Raw genomic sequence first — 20,805 nt, 5'->3', positions numbered from 1 at the left:
CGTAGCGATGGCTCCACGACTAAGTCCTTTCACGAGGACATCTGTCGTGACAAAACCATGACACCCACTAACCACCTGTGTGCAAAGCACGTCGGTAGAACCAGTCTCGCGTAAGCATACGCGTAATGTCGGTCTGGGCCGCGTCATCCAACAATGTCGTTGAATCAAGAATCAAATAGTGACGGCAAGCAATATGTATATACCCACGCCCACAACTCCTTTGTGTTCTACTCATGAATATAACATCTACGCATAAACCTGGCTCGGATGCCACTATTGGGGACGTAGTAATTTCAAAAAAAATCCTACGCACACGCAAGATCATGGTGATGCATAGCAACAAGAGGGAAGAGTCTAGATAGTAAGCGGAAGAGTTATGACAACGCGGTTGATGTAGTCGTACATCTTCACAATCGACCGACCTTAGCACCGAAGGTACAGCACCTCCGCGATCTGCACATGTTCGGCTCGGTGACGTCCCACAAACTCACGATCGAGTAGAGTGTCGAGGGAGAGCTTCGTCAGCATGACGGCGTGATGACGGTGATGATGATGCTACCGAAACAGGGCTTCGCCTAAGCACCGCTACGATATGACCGAGGTGGATTATGGTGGAGGGGGGCACCGCACACGGCTAAGATATCAATGCTCAACTTATGTGTCTATGGGGTGCCCCCCTCCCCCGTATATAAAGGAGTGTAGGAAGGGGAGGGGCCGGCCTCCTAGGCGCGCCCCAAGGGGAGTCCTACTCCCACCGGGAGTAGGATCCCCCTTCCCTAGTTGGATTAGGAGAGAAGGAAGGGGAAGGAAGGAGGAAGCAAAGGGGGGGTCGCCCCCCCTCCCAATTCGGATTGGGCTTGGGGGGGCGCTCCCCCTCCTTTGCTCCCTTCTCCTCTCTCCCACTATGGCCCAATAAGGCCCATATACCTCCCGGGGGGTTCCAGTAACCTCCCAGTACATCGGTAAATGCCCGATCTCACACGGAACCATTCCGATGTCCAAATATAGTCGTCCAATATATCGATCTTTATGTCTCGACTATTTCGAGACTCCTCATCATGTACGTGATCATATCCGGGACTCCAAACTACCTTTGGTACATCAAAACACATGAACTCATAATACGATTGTCACCGAACGTTAAGCGTGCGGACCCTACGGGTTCGAGAACTATGTAGACATGACCGAGACACGTCTCCGGTCAATAACCAATAGCGGAACCTGGATGCTCATATTGGTTCCTACATATTCTACGAAGATCTTTATCGGTCAAATCGCATAACGATATACGTTGTTCCTTTTGTCATCGGTATGTTAGTTGCCCGAGATTTCATCGTCGGTATCTCAATACCTAGTTCAATCTCGTTACCGGCAAGTCTCTTTACTTGTTCCGTAATGCTACATCCCATAACTAACTCATTAGCTACATTGCTTGCAAGGCTTATAGTGATGTATATTACCGAGAGGGCCCAGAGATACCTCTTCGGCAATCGGAGTGACAAATCCTAATCTCGATCTATGCCAACTCAACAAACACCATCGGAGACACCTGTATAGCACCTTTATAATCACCCAGTTACATTGTGACGTTTGGTAGCACACAAAGTGTTCCTCCGGTATTCGGGAGTTGCATGATCTCATAGTCATAGGAACATGTATATGTTATGGAGAAAGTAATAGCAACAAACTAAACGATCAACGTGCTAAGCTAACGGATGGGTCAAGTCAATCACATCATTCTCTAATGATGTGATCCCGTTAATCAAATGACAACTCTTGTCTATGGTTAGGAAACATAACCATCATTCATTCAACAAGCTAGTCAAGTAGAGGCAAACTAGTGACACTTTGTTTGTCTATGTATTCACACATGTGCTAAGTTTCCGGTTAATACAATTCTAGAATGAATAATAAACATTTATCATGATATAAGGAAATATAAATAACAACTTTATTATTGCCTCTAGGGCATATTTGCTTCATTTTGTGGGATCATCATGAACGTTCGAGGGACTTCAAGTACGATCTACACCGACTCATCTACTTCCGCTGCACTCTGAGAGTCGGTAACGATTGTTGATCACAACCCATTATGCATCTTCACATTGTTCCTGGGCGATCGTAGGGCAATTTTTTGTTTTCTACTATGTTTCCCAAAAGTGGTATCGGAGCGGTTCTATGAGTAGATGCAGGTTGCGATCTAGATCACATGTGGGTGTGAGGGTGATGTTCTTTCTATGCTTCCCTCGAGTGTTGCTTCGGTTCAGTTCATTGATGGCATGGTGTCGCTTTTCACAAGGTTCTGATAATCGATCGGCTCTGGTTGTCGACGATCTGCTAACAGTTCCTTGGGCTTCACCATAGTTAAGAATAGTGAACCATCGCATACGCAAGGGGCAATGAAGATGGATGATATTCTAGGGGTCACGCGTATTAGACGAAGTTTAGTGTGGGAGAACAAGATTTTTAATTTAGTCTCTTCTTTTACACATCCCGAAAGTTAATCTAGCAATAAGGATTATCACTTTATGGTGTGCATGTAGGTTTCTAGGTTTATTTGAAACCCTAGAAACCACGTAATTAAAATTTGCCAAACCTTAGAGGACGTCTAACTTGGTTTTGTAGGGTTTTCATATGATGTGGTATAGCCTTCGTCATGATAATGAGTTTATGTATGAGATGGTTATATGTTGTAATGTTAAGTTTCTTGCATGTCATGACATGATGGCTGGACCCACGAGATTGCCACCTTAATGTAAATGTTGTAGAGATAGGTTATAGGTGATGGTGGCAAGTTATACACGGAGGACCCCGACGAGGAGAATGTGTACCAAGGCGCAGGACAAGGAGCTATAATTTCGTGCCACGGCGGAATTTCAGATTTTGGTGCCATGGCAACGTTTTCTGAAATGGTCACCACGACAACGTTTTTGGAACGGTTGCCATAGCAATTAAATATTGGTCGTCACGTCGCTTCAACTGGAGATTGAATATGATCACAGAGAACTCCCAGCGCCCAGGGCTATACCATATCATGCTATTATGAATTGCCTAAGATGTTTATCGCTTTGTCGTTTGCACCCTTTGATTGTGTTGTAGTCAATTATTAGGGTGATCTCTCATAGTAAATAACAAGTTAAAAGGTGGTCTCACTAGTGTTGCAACCGTCTATAACACGTAGCGTTCCGGAGTGGGTCATGTCCACATGAGCACAAACGGGATGTGAGGTGTAAGACAGGGATGGTCAGACCATGCTTGCAGATAGCACTCGGTTGTCTTGAAGTTCTAGCAAAATCTTTCTGAGCTCAGAGCACGAAGCATCAAAAGATGAACAAGAGTCATATGGAGATATGATCGGGAAAAGTTTGCCCACCCGTCAAAAGTCTCATCATCGGTGATGTCCACATCAATGGCTGAGAACTAGATTTTGATCTTGAATCGCTCACTGTCAATTATGAGAGATCTTTATTTGAGTGGGAGCACAATTATGTATTAATTAAGTTTAATAACTAGTGCAAATTAAGTATGAACAATGTCTATGTGTAGTTTGCATTATAGTTGTAGAATTATGGGTCACAGTTCCACCTTTATTGTTGAAATTGATTGATTATTATTTATCTGGTTGAAACTTTATGTTTGAGAGGATCGTCCTCTAAAACTACCAAGAAGGATTTTGTCCTACTGCATGTTTACAATACTCTCTTGCTGATGCTATGGATGAGGAGACTCATGTCCTTCGATCCAAAAGCTAGAATAGCATTACGGTATGCTTGCTTCCAAGAAACCCGAACTTCAAAATGTTTGGGATAGTTATGTGATATTCTTGGAACTGAAAATTGTTTTCATAAATAAACAAAGGCTAAAAGATATGCGATATCTAAAGAAGTGTTTTGTTTGCAAATTCTAGTGAAGTGTTCAACTATGTTTAAGACTGAAATGCGTAAGATTCGGAAGAAAGCCAGTCATGTGTTTACGGTGAAAACTTGTAGAGAAAGAACAAAACCAAAGGATGTAATGAGAATTAAACACCTAGGGAAGTTCGGGGCTGACGCCACTCTATTAAGTTGTTGTTTCTTCTAAGAGTAAGAGAAATATTGAAGTAAAACTATAAGAAGTAAAAGGCAGAAAGAAAAGAAGACTGGAATGTCCAGCTCATGTATGAATGTCATACAAGTTATGAGATGCAAAGGTGGTTGGTCAAGTACAGTGTAGTTCTTGGGAAAAATTGATCAATTTGTTGATCACTGATTCTTCAGTATTGTGGTTAAAAGGTTAATCGCAAGGATATCGACTCGATTACATATTATTGCAAATCGTTGCAAGAAACTTTGAACGGCCTAAATGACCAACAAATAATGAGGTTAAAATATTTTGATGGATTGTAAATGGTTACAGTATTTCAATCAGTGTATTTCCTTTGTAATTATTATCATGATTCATTTTAGAGATTTTATAAACTCTATCCCATTGCATAGAAGTTGCAAGGAGGTTCTTCATGACAGAACAATAGTTGTTCGATGTTATGAAGGAGGTTGTCCATGACAGAACAATAGTTGTTCGATGTTATGAACAAAAGGGCATACTGCTACTTCTTGAGCTTGCGTTGATTTTTTCCCTTGAAGAGGAAAGGGTGATGCAGCAAAGTAGAGATAAGTATTTCCCTTAGTTAAGAACCATGGTATCAATCCAGTAGGAGGCACAAGCAAGTCTCCAGTCTATGCACCTGCACAAACTAACAAAACTTGCACACAACGCGAAAAGGGGGTTGTCAATCCCTTCAGGGTCATGAACAAGAGTGAGATCTAATAGAGATAGGTATAGAAGATAAATAAAAGAGCAAACTAAAGTAAATATAAATAAATTGCAGCAAGGTATTTTGGGGTTTTTTGGTTAATAGATCTGAAAATATATGAGGGAAAATAGACCCGGGGGCCATAGGTTTCACTAGAGGCTTATCTCTCGAAAGAAAACATACATAGGTAAACAAATTACTGTCGAGCAATTGATAGAAAAGTACATAGATATGACGATATCTGAGGCAATGATCATGAATATAGGCATCAGGTCCGTGACAAGTAGACCAAAACTATTCTGCATCTACTACTATTACTCCGCACATCAACCGCTATCCATCATGCATCTAGAGTATTAACTTCATAAGAACAGAGTAACGCCTTAAGTAAGATGACATGATGTAAACTCAGGCAATATGATGAAAACCCCATCTTTTTATCCTTGATGGAAACAATACAATACGTGCCTCGCTAGCCCTACTATGTCATTGGATGAGGACACCGCAAGATTGACTGCAAAACTAAGCACCTCTCCCATTGCAAGAAAAACCAATCTAGTTGGCCAAACCAAATGGATAATTCAAAGAGAAATACAAAGATATTTAATCATGCATAAAAGAGTTTAGAGAAGACTCAAATAATATTCATAGATAATCTAATCATAAATCCACAATTCATCGGATCTCGACAAACACACCGCAAAAGACTATTACATTGGATAAAACTCCAAGAACATCGAGGAGAACATTGTATTGAAGATCAAAGAGAGAGAAGAAGCCATCTAGCTACTAGCTATGGACCCGTAGGTCTGTGGTAAACTACTCACACTTCATCGGAAGGGCGTCAAGGTTGATGTAGAGGCCCTCCATGGTCGAATCCCCCTCCGCTAGGCTGCTGGAAAAGGCCCCAAGATGGTATCTCACGGGAATAGAGGCTTGCGGCGGCAGAAAAGTATTTTATTGGATGCCTCTGATGTTGCGGGAATATTTTGGAATTTATAGTGCAAAGATTAGGGTTGGGGGACTCCCGAGGGGTCCACAAGCCAGGCCCCCCAGGGTGCGCCCTGAGGGATTGTGGGCTCCTCATGAGTCTTCTGACCCCCTGATGTAGGGTAGAACCCTAATCGGTCGATCTTTCACGAAAGGAGTAGATCCCGTGAAGAACACGAGGAACACAAAGAGGGAAACGAGGGAAATCACAAGGGGAGACACAAGAGGAACACTCAAACTAACAAGAACAAGTCACACAAGTGCTAGATCCTCGAATACATAAGAGAAGATACACAATCCACGGACAACTAAGGACGATACAAGGGTAGCCGGTCTTCTCCGTGAGGAGGTCTTGAGTTCTTCCCTAAAGAGGGGTCTTGAATCCGCTTGGGGGGGTCTTCTCCGGTGGAGGCTCGAATCTCCGTGGAGAAGGTAACCAAGTGGATGAGCAAAGCTCTCACACAAACATGAGCTAAACCTTTGCTAACCCTAGAAAGGATACACGGGCCTCGGCCCTTCGCTGTGCGCAGACAGGGGAGGCCGGATGTCCGGGCTGGTCGGGCCGGATGTCCGTGCTTTCAGGCGACGCCGGATGTCCGGGCTGGGGGACCGGATGTCCGGGCTGGAGTGGTGGCATTTGCTGCTCTCGGGTTCGAAGGGGCCGGATTTCTGGGCCGGTGGCCGGATGTCCGGGGGCTCGGGAGAGGCCGGATGTCCGGGCTGCCGGGGCCGGATGTCCGGGGCCTGTAGCTTCCGGCGGCTGTGCTGCTGTAGTGGAAGACGCTCCAGTGGCCGGATGTCCGGGTCCTGGGAGATGCTCTTGGCTCCTTCCGTTGGCTCTCCTCATCCGTGGACTTGGGGACTTGTACATCTTCATGCGCATCTTCGGGAGGGCCCTCTTGGTGCCTAATCATGCACAACACCTCGGACTTAGGTAGTAGCCATGTCTCATGCATATAAAGTGGAAGTTCGGAGAGGAGTGAGTTCACCTTATCTTCGATAGCTTTGGCTCGGGCTCGTGTCATTGGTCCAAGTGGTGTCGTTGGAGGTGTAGGTGCGTCCATCGGGATGATCTTGGGATGCTCCGCATCATCTCCCCTCCCTTGGGGAAGATCCGTCCTCGGATTGAAATCCTCATCACCATGGTAGGGCGAGAGATATTTGATGTTGAAGATGTCTCTCACGGAGTACTTATCACGAGGGATGTTGATCTTGTATGTGTTGTTGTTGTAACATGCAAGCACCTTGAATGGTCCATCTGCGCGTGGTCGAAGTTTGGACTTGCGTTCTTGGGGAAAGCGGTCCTTTCAAAGGTGTAGCCACATGAGGTCTCCAATGTTGAATATCATAGGGTGCTTGTTGACATTGAGCTTGGTCGCAAGGCGTTGTACTTGGCGCTCGATGGTGTTTCTTGTATCTTCATGCACCTTCTTGAGATGGGTCGCTCGTGCACTTGCTTCCAAATTGATGCGCTCTTGGAGTGGTAGAGGGAGAATATCCAATGGTGACAAAGGGTTGAATCCGTAGACGACCTCGAAAGGGGACTTGCCGGATGTTGAGTGTCTTGCTCGGTTGTAGGAGAACTCGGCGATGGGTAAACGCTCCTCCCACTCCTTGATGTTCTTCTTGATGAGTACTCGAAGTAGAGCAGAGAGTGTGCGGTTTGTCACCTCCGTTTGGCCGTCGGTTTGAGGATGGTACGCCGAGGAGAAGAGTAGCTTGATTCCGAGCTTGGCACATAGGGTCTTCCAAAAGTAGCTAAGGAACTTGACGTCGCGGTCCGATACGATGGTCTTTGGCACACCATGGAGACGCAATATTTCCCTACAAAAGAGATTAGCAACATGTGAAGCATCGTCTATCTTGTTGCAAGGAATAAAATGTGCCATTTTTGAGAAACGTTCCACAACGACAAATATGGAATCTTTCCCATTTCGAGTCCTAGGAAAACCGAGTACAAAGTCCATGCTAATGTCTTCCCATGGTTGGTAAGGAATTGGTAGAGGCATATAGAGGCCATGAGATTGAGCTTTGGACTTAGCTTTGTGACATGTAGAACATCGTTTGGTGAAACGATTGACGTCCCGAAACATCTTGGGCCAAAATTAGTTCTTCGAGAGCGTGGCGAACGTCTTGTCGCGTCCGAAATGTCCCATTAAGCCTCCTCCATGCGATTCCTGCAAAAGCAACAAACGAAGAGATGACTCGGGGATGCAAAGTTTGTTAGCTCTCATAAGATAGCCATATTTGATGCAATAGCGTTCCCAAGATGTATTCGACAAACACTTGGCATAAGGAGTAGCAAAAGTTGCATCATGCTCATACAAGTCTTTGATATGCTCGAAGCCAATGACATCTAACTCAAGTTGCGTGACAAGCATGCATATGCGGGAAAGAGAATCCGCTACTATGTTTTCTTTACCCTGGATGTACTTGAAGACATAAGGAAAAGACTCAATAAATTCACTCCATTTAGCATGACACTTGTTCAACTTGGTTTGACCCTTAAGATACTTGAGGGTCTCATGATCGGTATGAATGATAAACTCATGGGGACGAAGGTAATGTTCCCATTCATGCAAAACGCGGACTCAAGCATATAGCTCTTTGTCATAGATGGGGTAATTGAGTTGCACTCCAGAAAGTTTCTCACTAAAGTAAGCTATGGGGCGCTTCTCTTGCGTTAACACACCCCCTATGCCATTACCACTAGAATCGCAATGAATCTCAAAAGGTTTGTCAAAGTTGGGTAAGGCAAGCACGGGAGCATGAGTAAGCAAGTTCTTAAGCTCATTGAAAGCGGTATCTTGGGATGGTCCCCAAACAAAAGGCGCATTCTTCTTGCTCAAAGCATGCAAAGACGAAGAAATGGTGCTAAAATCCTTCACAAAGCGACGATAGAAACCCGCAAGGCCAAGAAAACTACGTACTTGATGCAAGTTGGTTGGTTGTGGCCAAGTCTTAATAGCATCGATCTTGGACTCATCAACATGAACACCCTTAGAAGAAACAACAAAACCCAAGAAAACGAGCTTATCAACACCAAAAAGGCATTTCTCCATATTAGCATAGAGGCGCTCTTTTCTAAGAGTTTGCAAAACGGTGCGAACATGGGTGACATGCTCTTTGATAGATTTACTAAACACAAGAATGTCATCGAAGTAAACCACGACAAATATACCAATGTAAGGGCGAAATACAGGATTCATAAGGCGCATAAAAGTGACCGGTGCTTCCGAAAGACCCATAGGCATGACTAACCACTCATACAAACCAAACTTGGTTTTGAAGGTGGTTTTCCATTCATCACCCTCTTGTATGCGGATTTGATAGTAACCACTCTTAAGATCAATTTTGGAAAATATAGTGGCACCACTAAGCTCATCAAGCATATCATCTAGGCGTGGAATGGGGTACCTATAGCGAACGGTGATAGCATTGATAGGTCTACAATCGGAGCACATGCGAAATATACCGTCACGTTTTGGCACAAGAATGACCGGGACGGCACAAGGGCTCAAACTCTCATGCACATGTCCATGGTCGATAAGATGTTTTACTTGCCTTTGTATTTCTTTTGTTTCGTCGGGGTTGACACGGTATGGAGCTTTGTTCGGAAGAGGTGCTCCAGGGATGAGGTCGATTCGGTGCTCAATGCCTCGTAGAGGAGGTAGACCCGGAGGTAGCTCATCGGGAAAACATCTTGAAATTCCTGCAAAAGAGAAGACAACACTAGAGGAAGAGTGTGAGAAGTGTTAGTTTGTGGTGCATTGTCCTTGCACACGAGGACGTAGTGTAGGACACTAGATGGGTTCTCACACACTTCTCTTATCTCACGTTTGGTGGCAAATAGAACTAGGTTTTTGTTTTCGCTCATCATGGAGGCACTCGATTTTGGCTTGTGGCGCTCACTCTCTTTTTGGTGGCTCGCTCTCTCACTATGATCTCCACGATGGGTGGCTTGCTTGTCGGTGATCACTTGACTTGGCGATATTGGACGGAGGACGTATTCCTTGCCCTTCATCTTGAAGATGTAGTGGTTCGTTCGGCCGTTGTGGACGACTCATCTATCGAATTGCCATGGCCGTCCAAGGAGAAGATGACAAACGGTCATTGGAACGACGTCGCACTCCAAGGTGTCTTCGTAGGCGCCGATTTTGAAGGAGACTTGTACTCGGTGCTCGACTTGGATGGTGCCGGAGTCACTAAGCCATTGCACTTTGTATGGATGTGGATGCTTCGTCTTGGGCAATTGGAGCTTGGAGCAAAGTTCTTCACTTGCGAGATTATGACAACTCCCTCCATCGATGATGACCTTGACGGATCGTCCATTGATGCCGGCCTTGGTGTGGAATATGTGGCATCGTTGGTCTTCTTATTGGTGATGTTGGAGAGTCAAGACTTTGGAGACAACAAGTGTGGGACTTGATTCTTCATCACAAAAGACTTGTTCTTCTTCATTTTTCACTTGGCGGTGCATGGCGACGTGCTCGAGGGCTTCCATTTCACCTTCGCTCATGGAGTCATAAGTGCCATCATCGTTGAAGACCATAGTTCGCTTGTTGGTGCACTCATAGGACTTGTAGCCTCGGCCTCCGCAAGTGAAACACTTTAAGGAACTCGTCTTGACGGTCTCATCTGTTGGGGTTGATGATGATGAATCTCCTGGCTTGAAGTTGCTCGTAGGAGGATGGCTTGTAGTTGACGAAGCTTTCTTGGAAGTCGACTTGTCGATGTTGGAAGTAGAAGGTCTTGTAGTCGGTGCCGGAATCGTTGAAGCTTGGTTGTTGGAGAAGTCGTAGGACTTGTATGAGAACTTGGCATACTTGAAATCATCTTGCACTTGGTGTTCCGCTTTGGTAGCTTGGTGCACTAGCTCGATGAGATTTGAGTGTGGTTGGAAGTCAGCGATCTTCTTGATAGGATGATTGAGTCCATTCAAGAAACGTGCCATTGTTTTCTCATCATCTTCCGTGACATTGGCTCTTATCATTGCAATCTCCATCTCCTTGTAATATTCTTCAACGCTCTTTGTTCCTTGCTTGAGTTGTTGGAGTTTCTTGAAGAGGTCGCGGTTGTAGTAGGTAGGTACGAATCGTGCTCTCATGACATCCTTCATTTGCGCCCAAGTAGTGATGGGTGGTTCACCTATTGCCTCTCGGCGCTCTATGATTTGTTCCCACCAAATGAGGACATAGTCTTGGAACTCAAGGGATGCCATCACGATCTTCTTCTCTTCTTCATAATTGTGCAAACGGAAGATCTTGTCAACCTTCAATGCCCATGAAAGGTACTCTTCGGGATCGTTGCTTCTGTTGAACTTGGGCATGGTGAACTTGAGTTTGCCATAACGTTGCTCTTCATTGTGTTGGGGTCGAGGATGATGACGCCCATGTTGTTGATGATTGATCAACTCGTGGTGCTCTTGGCGCGCAGAGTTGTTATCGTCATGTTGTTCTTGCCGTGGAGGATCTCCATTGTCTTCATGCTCTGGATTGACTGGCGAGCTTGTGGAGGAGCTCGTCGAGCTCGAGGAGGAACTTGACGATGCACGCGAGCTTGAAATCTTCGTTCTTGAATTTCTTCGCGAAGTGCTTCCTCTTGTTCACGGGCTTGTCGGCTTCGGTCGGCTACGGCTCGACTCGAATCGCGTAGAGCTTGTTGTGTCGCAAGTGCTTGAGCGTCACGGAGTTGTTGTTCTTGACGTTGTGCCTCGGCATCTTGAGCATTTTGGTGTAGACGCGCTCGCTCTTCCTCTTCATGTTGGCGTTGTCGTTGCCATTCTAGTTCTAGCGCAAAGGCCTCTTGAGTTTGACGTTGTCGGCGCTCTTGAGAGTCGGTGTCTCGTAGGGGATTGAGGCTTGCTTGACGGTCGGTGCGCGCGGCTCGGTGAAGGGTGTTCGATGTCGGTGTACTTGAGCCGGAGAGGGTGAAGTCGGAGTGGCGGCTGGAACGGCTCCTTCTTGAAGTGGAAGACGAGCGGTTGAGCAACAAAGCACGAATTTCGTCCATCCTTGCGTCATTCTCTTGCTTGTAATCGTCGAGCTTGTGGTCGAAGTAGTCCCTTGTATGTTGCTCGGAAAGTCGCAAGTCGGCGGCGAGGTTGTCGATGCGTTCACTCATAGCTTGTTGCTCTTGATGCAAAGCACGTTGTGCACCAAAGAGGTGACTCTTGGTGATGAAGGAGTTCATGTCGTCGTCTTGCTCCATGAAGAGTGGGTTGGTAGAAGTACTTGGCCTATCCATCATTCCAAGACAAATGTGAGTGGTAGAAAGAGAAGAACGAGTACCAAATGTACCTTGACCAAAGTTGAAAGTGGATCGAGGATCACTCCAATGTAGGACAAGGAAATAACACAATTGGTACTAGTTCTTGTCGGTTTCTCACACCTACACAAGTAAAAGCTTTTGGTGGAGCTTGGTTAGGATGGTGGCACAAAATTTGATGCAATTGTAAGTGAGCTTCAATAATGTTGGAAAAGATTCGCAAGATGCAATGTAACAAGTAGACCAAGCATATAAGGTACACGGAAACACACACGCAAAAAGATAAGTGGGGTTGTGCAACCAAGGGTGAGCCAAAATGTGGAATCCACAAAAATGCTATTGTTGCACAACACTAGAGAGACGCTAGCACGATTGCACAATAGGCGGATACAAGAACTTGTGCATAACCTACTTAGCAAAAATGCAACGACTTCTATTCCAAATATTTCTTTATGCAAGGTGTTGCTATGATATGATCCAAGATGATCGAGTATGACAATCTTAATGTTGTAAGATGCGATGGTTCTTGCTTAAAAGCTCTTTGCTTATCTTTTCTCTTTGCTTAAAAGCTTGTTTGGCTCCTTGATGTTTGAGCTCTTTTCTCATGCAATGCTTGACGAACCAAGATAGCAAATGAGTATGGGATGACAACTTTGTGACACAAGAGATGATACCAATATATGCAACAATGATGTATGTATGCTATGGGAAGTATGATCACTAATGTGCACAAGTCTCTTTGCCGGCAATACTCAATGGCTAGTCTCGATGGGTAAGCAACGCAAAGGAGTAAGGCTATGATGGCTATCAATGTAATGGCAAAAGTGATATGTCCAATACCAAAATGAGGTTACCGGTCTTGCTTCTGGTATGGTGTCAAAATGGTGGTACGAATACCAAGATGTAGTCGAGGTGGTCGTTGTTGATGACGATGTAGGACGGCGGTGATGATGTAGGACACGCCCGTGGCAAAGATGAGCGGCGGTGATGTCGATGTCGAACCGTACCTAGATAGCCGAAACACAAAAGGATACGGTACCGCACTCAAATTCTCAAACCTTGAAGTAGCAAATGTGTCGGAGAGCGAAACGGTCCAAAAATGGTTGGGTTATGCGGAAGTGGTGGAGGTATGCGGAAGTATATATGGTATATGGTGGGCACCAAAACAAAATTTGGTGGAAATTGGGCGGAAATCGGGGCGGTGGATGGAGATGTTGCTGCCAGGGGTCGGATGTCCGGGTGGAAGGCCGGATGTCCGGGCTTGACGGGCCGGATGTCCGGGCTCTGGATCCGGGGACGAACGGGATGAACACCGCGTGGAGAGATTAAATCCGGGCGAAATTCGGAGGAATTTGTGGATGGAAATTGGGGGAAAAGGATGGGAAGCTAGATCCACTCAAAACAAAGCAAATCCACGGATCCAAACCAACAAAATCTCAACACACCAACAAATCACAAAAAAAATTTGGGGCTATTTTTGGTGGGGAATTTTCGAATAAGGACAAAAAACAACAAAACAAGGCTAGAAACACAACGGGGAGGCTCCGAAATCGTGATCAACGTGGCTCTTGATACCAAGATGATGTAGGGTAGAACCCTAATCGGTCGATCTTTCACGAAAGGAGCGGATCCCGTGAAGAACATGAGGAACACAAAGAGGGAAACGAGGGAAATCACAAGGGGAGACACAAGAGGAACACTCAAACTAACAAGAACAAGTCACACAAGTGCTAGATCCTCGAATACATAAGAGAAGATACACGATCCACGGACAACTAAGGACGATACAAGTGTAGCCGGTCTTCTCCGTGAGGAGGTCTTGAGTTCTTCCCTAAAAAGGGATCTTGAATCCGCTTGGGGGGATCTTCTCTGGTGGAGGCTCGAATCTCCGTGGAGAAGGTAACCAAGTGGATGAGCAAAGCTCTCACACAAACATGAGCTAAACCTTTGCTAACCCTAAAAAGTTGTACGGGGTGGAGTATACATAGTCTAGGGGGAGAAGGGATACACGGGCCTCGGCCCTTCACTGTGCGCAGACAGGGGAGGCCGGATGTCCGGGCTGGTCGGGCCGGATGTCCGGGCTTTCAGGCGACGCCGGATGTCCGGGCTGGGGGGCGGATGTTCGGGCTGGAGTGGTGGCATTTGCTGCTCTCGGGTTCGGAGGGGCCGGATTTCCGGGCCGGTGGCCGGATGTCCGGGCTGCCGGGGTCGGATGTCCGGGGCCTTTAGCTTCCAGCGGCTGTGCTGTTGTAGTGGAAGACACTCCAAGGGCCGGATGTCCGGGGCCTGGGAGATGCTCTTGGCTCCTTCCGTTGGCTCTCCTCATCCGTGGACTTGGGGGCTTGTACATCTTCATGCGCATCTTCGGGAGGGCCCTCTTGGTGCCTAATCATGCACAACACCTCGGACTTAGGTAGTAGCCATGTCTCATGCATAGAAAGTGGAAGTTCGGAGAGGAGTGAGTTCACCTTATCTTCGATAGCTTTGGCTCGGGCTCGTGTCATTGGTCCAAGTGGTGTCGTTGGAGGTGTAGGTGCGTCCATGGGGATGATCTTAGGGTGCTCCGCATCACCCCCTCCCCAAGTCTTCTGGGTGTCTTCTGGTCCAAGAAAAATCATCTCGGAAGTTTTATTTCGTTTGGACTCCGTTTGATATTCCTTTTCTACAAAACTCAAAAACAAGGAAAAACAGAAACTGCCACTGGGCTCAAGGTTAATAGGTTAGTCCCAAAAATAATACAGAATGGCATATTAATGCATATAAAACATTCAAAACAAATAATATAATAGCATGGAACAATCAAAAATTATAGATAAGTTGGAGACGTATCAAGCATCCCCGAGCTTAATTCCTGCTCGTCCTCGAGTAGGTAAATGATAAAAACAATATTTTTGATGTGGAATGCTATCTAACATATTTATCCATGTAATCTTCTTTATTGTGGCATGAATATTCAGATCCATAAGATTCAAAATAAAAGTTTAATATTGACATAAAAATAATAATACTTCAAGCATACTAATAAAGCAATCATGTCTTCTCAAAATAACATGGCAAAAGCAAGTTACCCCTACAAAATCTTATAGTCTGGCTATGCTCCATCTTCATCACACAAAGTATTTTATCATGCACAACCCCGATGACAAGCCAAGCAATTGTTTCATACTTTTGGTGTTCTCGGAATTTTTCAATTTTCACGCAATACATGAGCGTGAGTCATGCATGGATATAGCACTATAGATGGAATAGAATATGATGGTTGTGGAGAAGACAAAAGGAAGGAGAAAGTCTCACATCAACTAGACATATTAACGGGCTATGGAGATGCCCATCAATAGATATCAATGTGAGTGAGTAGGGATTGCCATGCAACAGATGCACTACAACTATAAGTGTATGAAAGCTCAAAAAGAAACTAAGTGGGTGTGCATCCAACTTGCTTGCTCATGCAGACCTAGGGCAATTTGAGGAAGCCCATCATTGGAATATACAAGCCAAGTTCTATAATGAAAAATTCCCACTAGTATATGAAAGTGACAAAATAGGAGACTCTCTATCATGAAGAACATGGTGCTATTTTGAAGCACAATTGTGGAAAAGGATAGTAACATTGTCCCTTCTCTCAAATTCTCTCATTTTTTTGTTTGGGCTTCTTTGGCCTCTTTTATTTTTAATAAAGTCCGTAGACTCATCCCAACTTGTGAGAGAATCATAGCTTCTATCATCCTTTTCTCACATGGGACAATGCTCTAATAATGATGGTCATCACACTTTTATTTACTTACAACTCAAGAATTACAACTCGATACTTGAACAAAATATGACTCTATATGAATGCCTACGGCGGTGTACCGGGATGTGCAATGATCAAGAGTTATATGTATAAAAAATATGAACGGTGGCATTGCCACAAATACTATGCCAACTATATGATCATGCAAGGCAATATGACAATGATGGTATGTGTCATAATAAAACGGAACGGTGGAAGTTGCATGGCAATATATCTCGGAATGGCTATGGAAATGTCATAATAGGTAGGTATGGTGGTTGTTTTGAGGAAGGTATATGGTGGGTTTAATACACCGGCGAAAGTTGCGTGATACTAGAGAGGTTAGCAATGGTGGAAGGGTGAGAGTGCGTATAATCCATGGACTCAATATTAGTCATAAATAACTCACATACTTATTGCAAAAATTTATTAGCCATAGAAACAAAGTACTACGTGCATGCTCCTAGGGGGGATAGATTGATAGGAAAAGACCATCGCTCGTCCCCAACCGCCACTCATAAGAAAGACAATCAAAGAATAAATCATGATCCAGCTTCATCACATAACGGTTCACCATACGTGCATGCTACGGGAATCACAAACTTTAACACAAGTATTTCTACCAATCCATAATTACTCACTAGCATGACTCTCTGAGTTGATGAATGGACTGAAAGTTTTCCTCGTAAAAAAAGATCAACTCATCCATTTCACCCAAACTTTTATTCCTTTGTTGACTGACTGAGCTTTCCTTTTATATAAGGCATTCACTCTCTTCCTGGCCTAATTTAATTTTTGTGCAACAAAACCAATATGCATGTGGCTCCGGCAAAGGAGAGAGGTCATCATCAATACTAATAAGATTTATAACCACATCACCAAATCACCCAAGTCACCAATAACCACTCCATTGGTCTAACAAACCACACCATTGGTTTAACAATTTTTAATCTTACGGTCCAACATCGTACCTTCCCTCTCCCAATAAGAGCCACATATCAAATTTTTAACAGTATGCTCGAAATGAGGATTACATAACAACTGGATCAATAACGGGTTGGTCCAACCTCAAACTGATAATGTGCGAGACCTGACAGTTTGGAAGTGGGAAAACCAAATAGGACACGCTACATCACGATCCAGTCAAACCTTCATATTCCTCCTTTCATTTTGTTTATTATTGTACATCCAAGCAACACCCACAAAACCCAAATCAAACAAGTTCCAATTAGCAAGTACCGCACAAAATTTATTCATGAGCTTAGGAAATTTCTTATGAAAATCACCCACCATAAACCAAGGTCCAGAACCAAGAAATTTTACCCGCCCCAGCAAATCCCACATAGCAATACCATTGGCTAGCACAAGGTCCAAGAACGGCAGTATGATTGCATTCTCGAACTAAGGAGAATGTAAACTTATATCGCTAGAATTACCTGATCTGATTTTATAAATGAAACTCTTTACGGAAAAGCTATTTACCAAACGGCAGTAATTTTGCAACAGATCTGCACACGTCGGATGTCGTTCATTTCAGATCTTGCGGCCGTGATTTCAGGGCGGTTTTTTGGACCGGATTGATCGTGCGGGCGCATTTTTCTCGATCACGATCTCTGGTGCGATTTGTTTGACGTAATTGTCGAATCTTATTGCGGCAGTAATTTTAGAAAGTATTTTTGGGGCTCGATTTTAGAGTGTTTTATTAGTAGGAAAGGAAATAGGTGGCGTGATTTCCGGATCATGATCCCATGAGCATTTTAGGAAGGTTTTTAGTGTGATTTCAGGTTGACTTTTTAAGTAGAAAATAGTGTCAAAAAGTACTTGTGCCAATAATCGAACTATGACCATCTACTCGTGAGTTTAGCAAGCTAACCAGTCCAGATACTATTACTTCTTGTTGTGAGTTAAAGTGAAAACTTGTTTTAATCTGTTGTTTTGTACTAACACCTAGACATTGACGAACATTTGCTCTATTAAAAGTCTACTCCCTCCATTTTAAAATAGATGACCCAACTTTATATTAACTTTAGTATACATTTAATACAAAGTTGGGTCATCTATTTTTGAACGGAGGGAGTAACTACTAGCCCATGCATCGTGGCCTAATAACTGACATTTAAACACCAAACACCGCGGTAACTCTGATATGAGGGGAAAATATATCCCCAATAATTTTTATGTAAATAGCATGATAATATAGACTTCCCGGCCTCAAAACTTAGGTACAAATAACACGATAACTTTGACCCATGATTTTTTTTGGTTGGAAAATGGCAGGGGATAAAAGTTGATAACTCACGTACAAACACCGCGGTAAAGTTCGACTCCGAGATAAAAGTTGTTGAAAAACATACCCCCCCGATTACTTCATTGTAAATAGCATGATAATATATGCACATCACCGATGATAACTCATGTACAAACACCACAGACACTTTTTCACCCCGAAGATAAAAGTTGTTCAAAAGTATACCCGGGTAACTTTGGTGTAAATAACATGGTTGTACACTCATATCGGACCTGATAACTCACGTACAAATACCATTGATGAAAATTATACAACCTATGTACTCCGGTAACTTTTGTGTGAATACTGAATAGCATGGTAACTCACACGTTGTAGACCTGATAACTTATGTACCCCGGCCCTGATAACTTATGTACCCCGAGGGGTGGGGTTGATGGAATATCCCCCTGGTAATTTTTATATGAACAACATGATAACTCACACATCACAGACCTGATAACTTATGTACTCTGTTCCTCATAGCTTTGGTAGGGGGAGGGGTAGGGGTTGTCGAAATATCCCTTGGTAAATTTTGTGTGAATAACATTGTTGTGCGTGAGTTATCAGATTCGTGGCATATAAATTATGATGCCCTTTTGTAGAGAAGTTATTAGTGTGTGTTACAACAACTTTTCTTCTTTGCACCGAAAGTTACCGCAGTATTTGTGAGTGGGTTACCAGGTTTGTGGCGTATATATTACCATGTTTTTATAGAGATGTTATTTGGGGTGTTATAACAACTTTTTTTTCATGTGGTCAAAAAAGTTACCGCGGTGTGTATGTGTGAGTTATCATATTCATGGCATATAAATTACCATGCTCTTTTCTACAAATAAGTTGTCGGAATGTGTTACAACAACATTTTTTCTTTTGGTCGAAAGTTACCATGATGTTTCTGAGTGAGTTACATGTCATATAATTACCATGTTGTTTTTACAAATAAGTTATCGGGATGTGTTACACCAATATTTTTTTTACAACGGTGTTTGAGTTATCAGATCTGTGCTCGACGAATTACCGTGTACACAAAGGGAAGAAACTGGTAAAAAGGAATATTTCTGATTGCGTGTGTAGCAGTATAAATACTTACCGAATTTCTTTATAACTGTTAGGATTTAATTATTAGAGATAATCCTTGTTGTAAATAACAGCATGCACGGGATCCTCTCGAGGCAACTGCCGCCTCGTTCGTGCGGGAACCTCTCCAGGCAACCGTCGCATCCGCTCCTCGCATCCCCTCGAACAGGCGCATCTTCTCATAAGCGCTGATTCCCCTTTTATAAATGTGTGATCATCAATGGAATAAGACACTTCCATCAAATCATTCTTTAATACGTTATCAGCACTTGTCTCTGCCCAGAGCACGCATAGGCAAATCACGCCGGCGACAGTCGCCGAAAAAGAGAGCCAGAAGGGAAAAAAGGAAAAGGTGAGAGGATGCCTCGTGGTCTCCTGTCCTTCTTCCTGCACCTTGTTCGTAGCGGCGGTAGACGCTGACAGGGCCGTCGTCGTCGCCATGGTGTTGGTGGACTTCGCCGCCACAACCGCCACGCCCGTGATCTGCGCCGGTTCAGAGGCCACCGGAACGGTTTCCGTCGCCGCGGACCACGTCTTGGACATGGCGGCCGAGGTCGCGATGGTGCTGGGCCTTCTAATGCTCCGCCCGAACCGGCCATGCCGGCGGCGGCGCCGCTCCCGGCCTGGATTCTTGCCGGACTGGCCGCTCCAAACCTGTATGCGGACGAGGTACTAGAGCCCGCAGACGACGCAGTGGACGTCGACGTTGAGCCGGAACTTGCGGCTCCTCCACCACCACGCCCGTGCCTGGTGCATGGTTGGGGGCCTTGGATGGTCCTGCAACCACCCCCGCCACAAGATTACGAGGTCCAGGAGGAGGCCGAACCTGCGTCGCCTGTGCCGCCCGCGGAGCCCGCGCAGCCGAACTCCCCGCGTCTTCCATCTCTGACGCCGACGCACGAGGCGGCCGGCGCTGGGGCTTCTTCGTCGAGCGCTAGCCTCGGGCTGCGCCTCCCCGCGCGGGCTGCTGCACTCGGGGACGTCTTCGACAACTGGGCGAGCAGCTCCACTGGCCCATCGGCGCCCCGCCGCTGGCACATAGTGCCGCGGGCCGAGCTGCAACGCAGCCGCGCGGTGGTTCTTGGAATGGCCAACGGCCACTCCAACGGCGTCGCACCTGGGACGCAGCTTCCTGGTGGATCTTCTTCAGAGGAGGAAGATGCTGCGCCGGGGCCGTCGACCTCCTGCCGGTGAGGCAGTCGCTGGAGGCGGAGATTGGTGGTAGTGGTGCAGACAGCCACCGCTCGAGTTGGATTGGGGATGATTTGTCGATGGGAACGAAGTATCCCGTCGCCTCCCCTTATCCACTCGTGCGTGTGTATGGCTGTTGGACAGCCAGCACACTAGTCACTAATCCATGTTGTACGAGCAGCAGAGAAAAAAAAGAATAAAAAACGAAAAGAAAGAAGGTGGCTTTGCCACGGTAGTAGGCTGTTCTGTTTTGGCCTATTACCATTATTTTTCGTTTTCTTTTCTGATTAGCTTCTAGCTTTTTCAGTTTTTGTACATATGTGTTTGTTAGTATTTTCTAACATAGTACTATGTAATGTCTGCTTATGTAATGTCAACATGTTTATGGATGCAATCTTTAATTGCTACATGTTGATTGTGCTTGAAAAT

The 20,805-nt window shown here is 45.0% G+C and overlaps 1 protein-coding gene and 1 pseudogene across 1 annotated transcript; both read right to left on the bottom strand.

Moving 5' to 3' along the window:
• Window positions 1-19,151: 19,151 nt before the first annotated feature.
• Window positions 19,152-19,941, bottom strand: LOC125536985 (uncharacterized; annotated as a pseudogene).
• On the bottom strand, window positions 19,407-20,508 carry LOC125536986 (uncharacterized). The gene has a single exon (XM_048700276.2). It carries the CDS (start codon window positions 20,223-20,225, stop codon window positions 19,986-19,988), a length of 240 nt encoding a protein of 79 aa, XP_048556233.1. The 5' UTR covers window positions 20,226-20,508; the 3' UTR covers window positions 19,407-19,985.
• Between the last annotated feature and the right edge of the window lie 297 nt (window positions 20,509-20,805).

This window comes from Triticum urartu, chromosome 2A, assembly GCF_056163025.1.
Source record: "Triticum urartu cultivar PI428250 chromosome 2A, HENAU_Tu73, whole genome shotgun sequence".
In the NCBI taxonomy this organism is placed as follows: Eukaryota; Viridiplantae; Streptophyta; class Magnoliopsida; order Poales; family Poaceae; genus Triticum; species Triticum urartu.
This window is presented reverse-complemented; position numbering and strand designations above follow the sequence as displayed.

Bases quoted from the DNA above. Each gene is read 5' to 3' on its own strand.
- LOC125536986 (XM_048700276.2), bottom strand. From the start codon at position 20,225: ATGTGCCAGCGGCGGGGCGCCGATGGGCCAGTGGAGCTGCTCGCCCAG.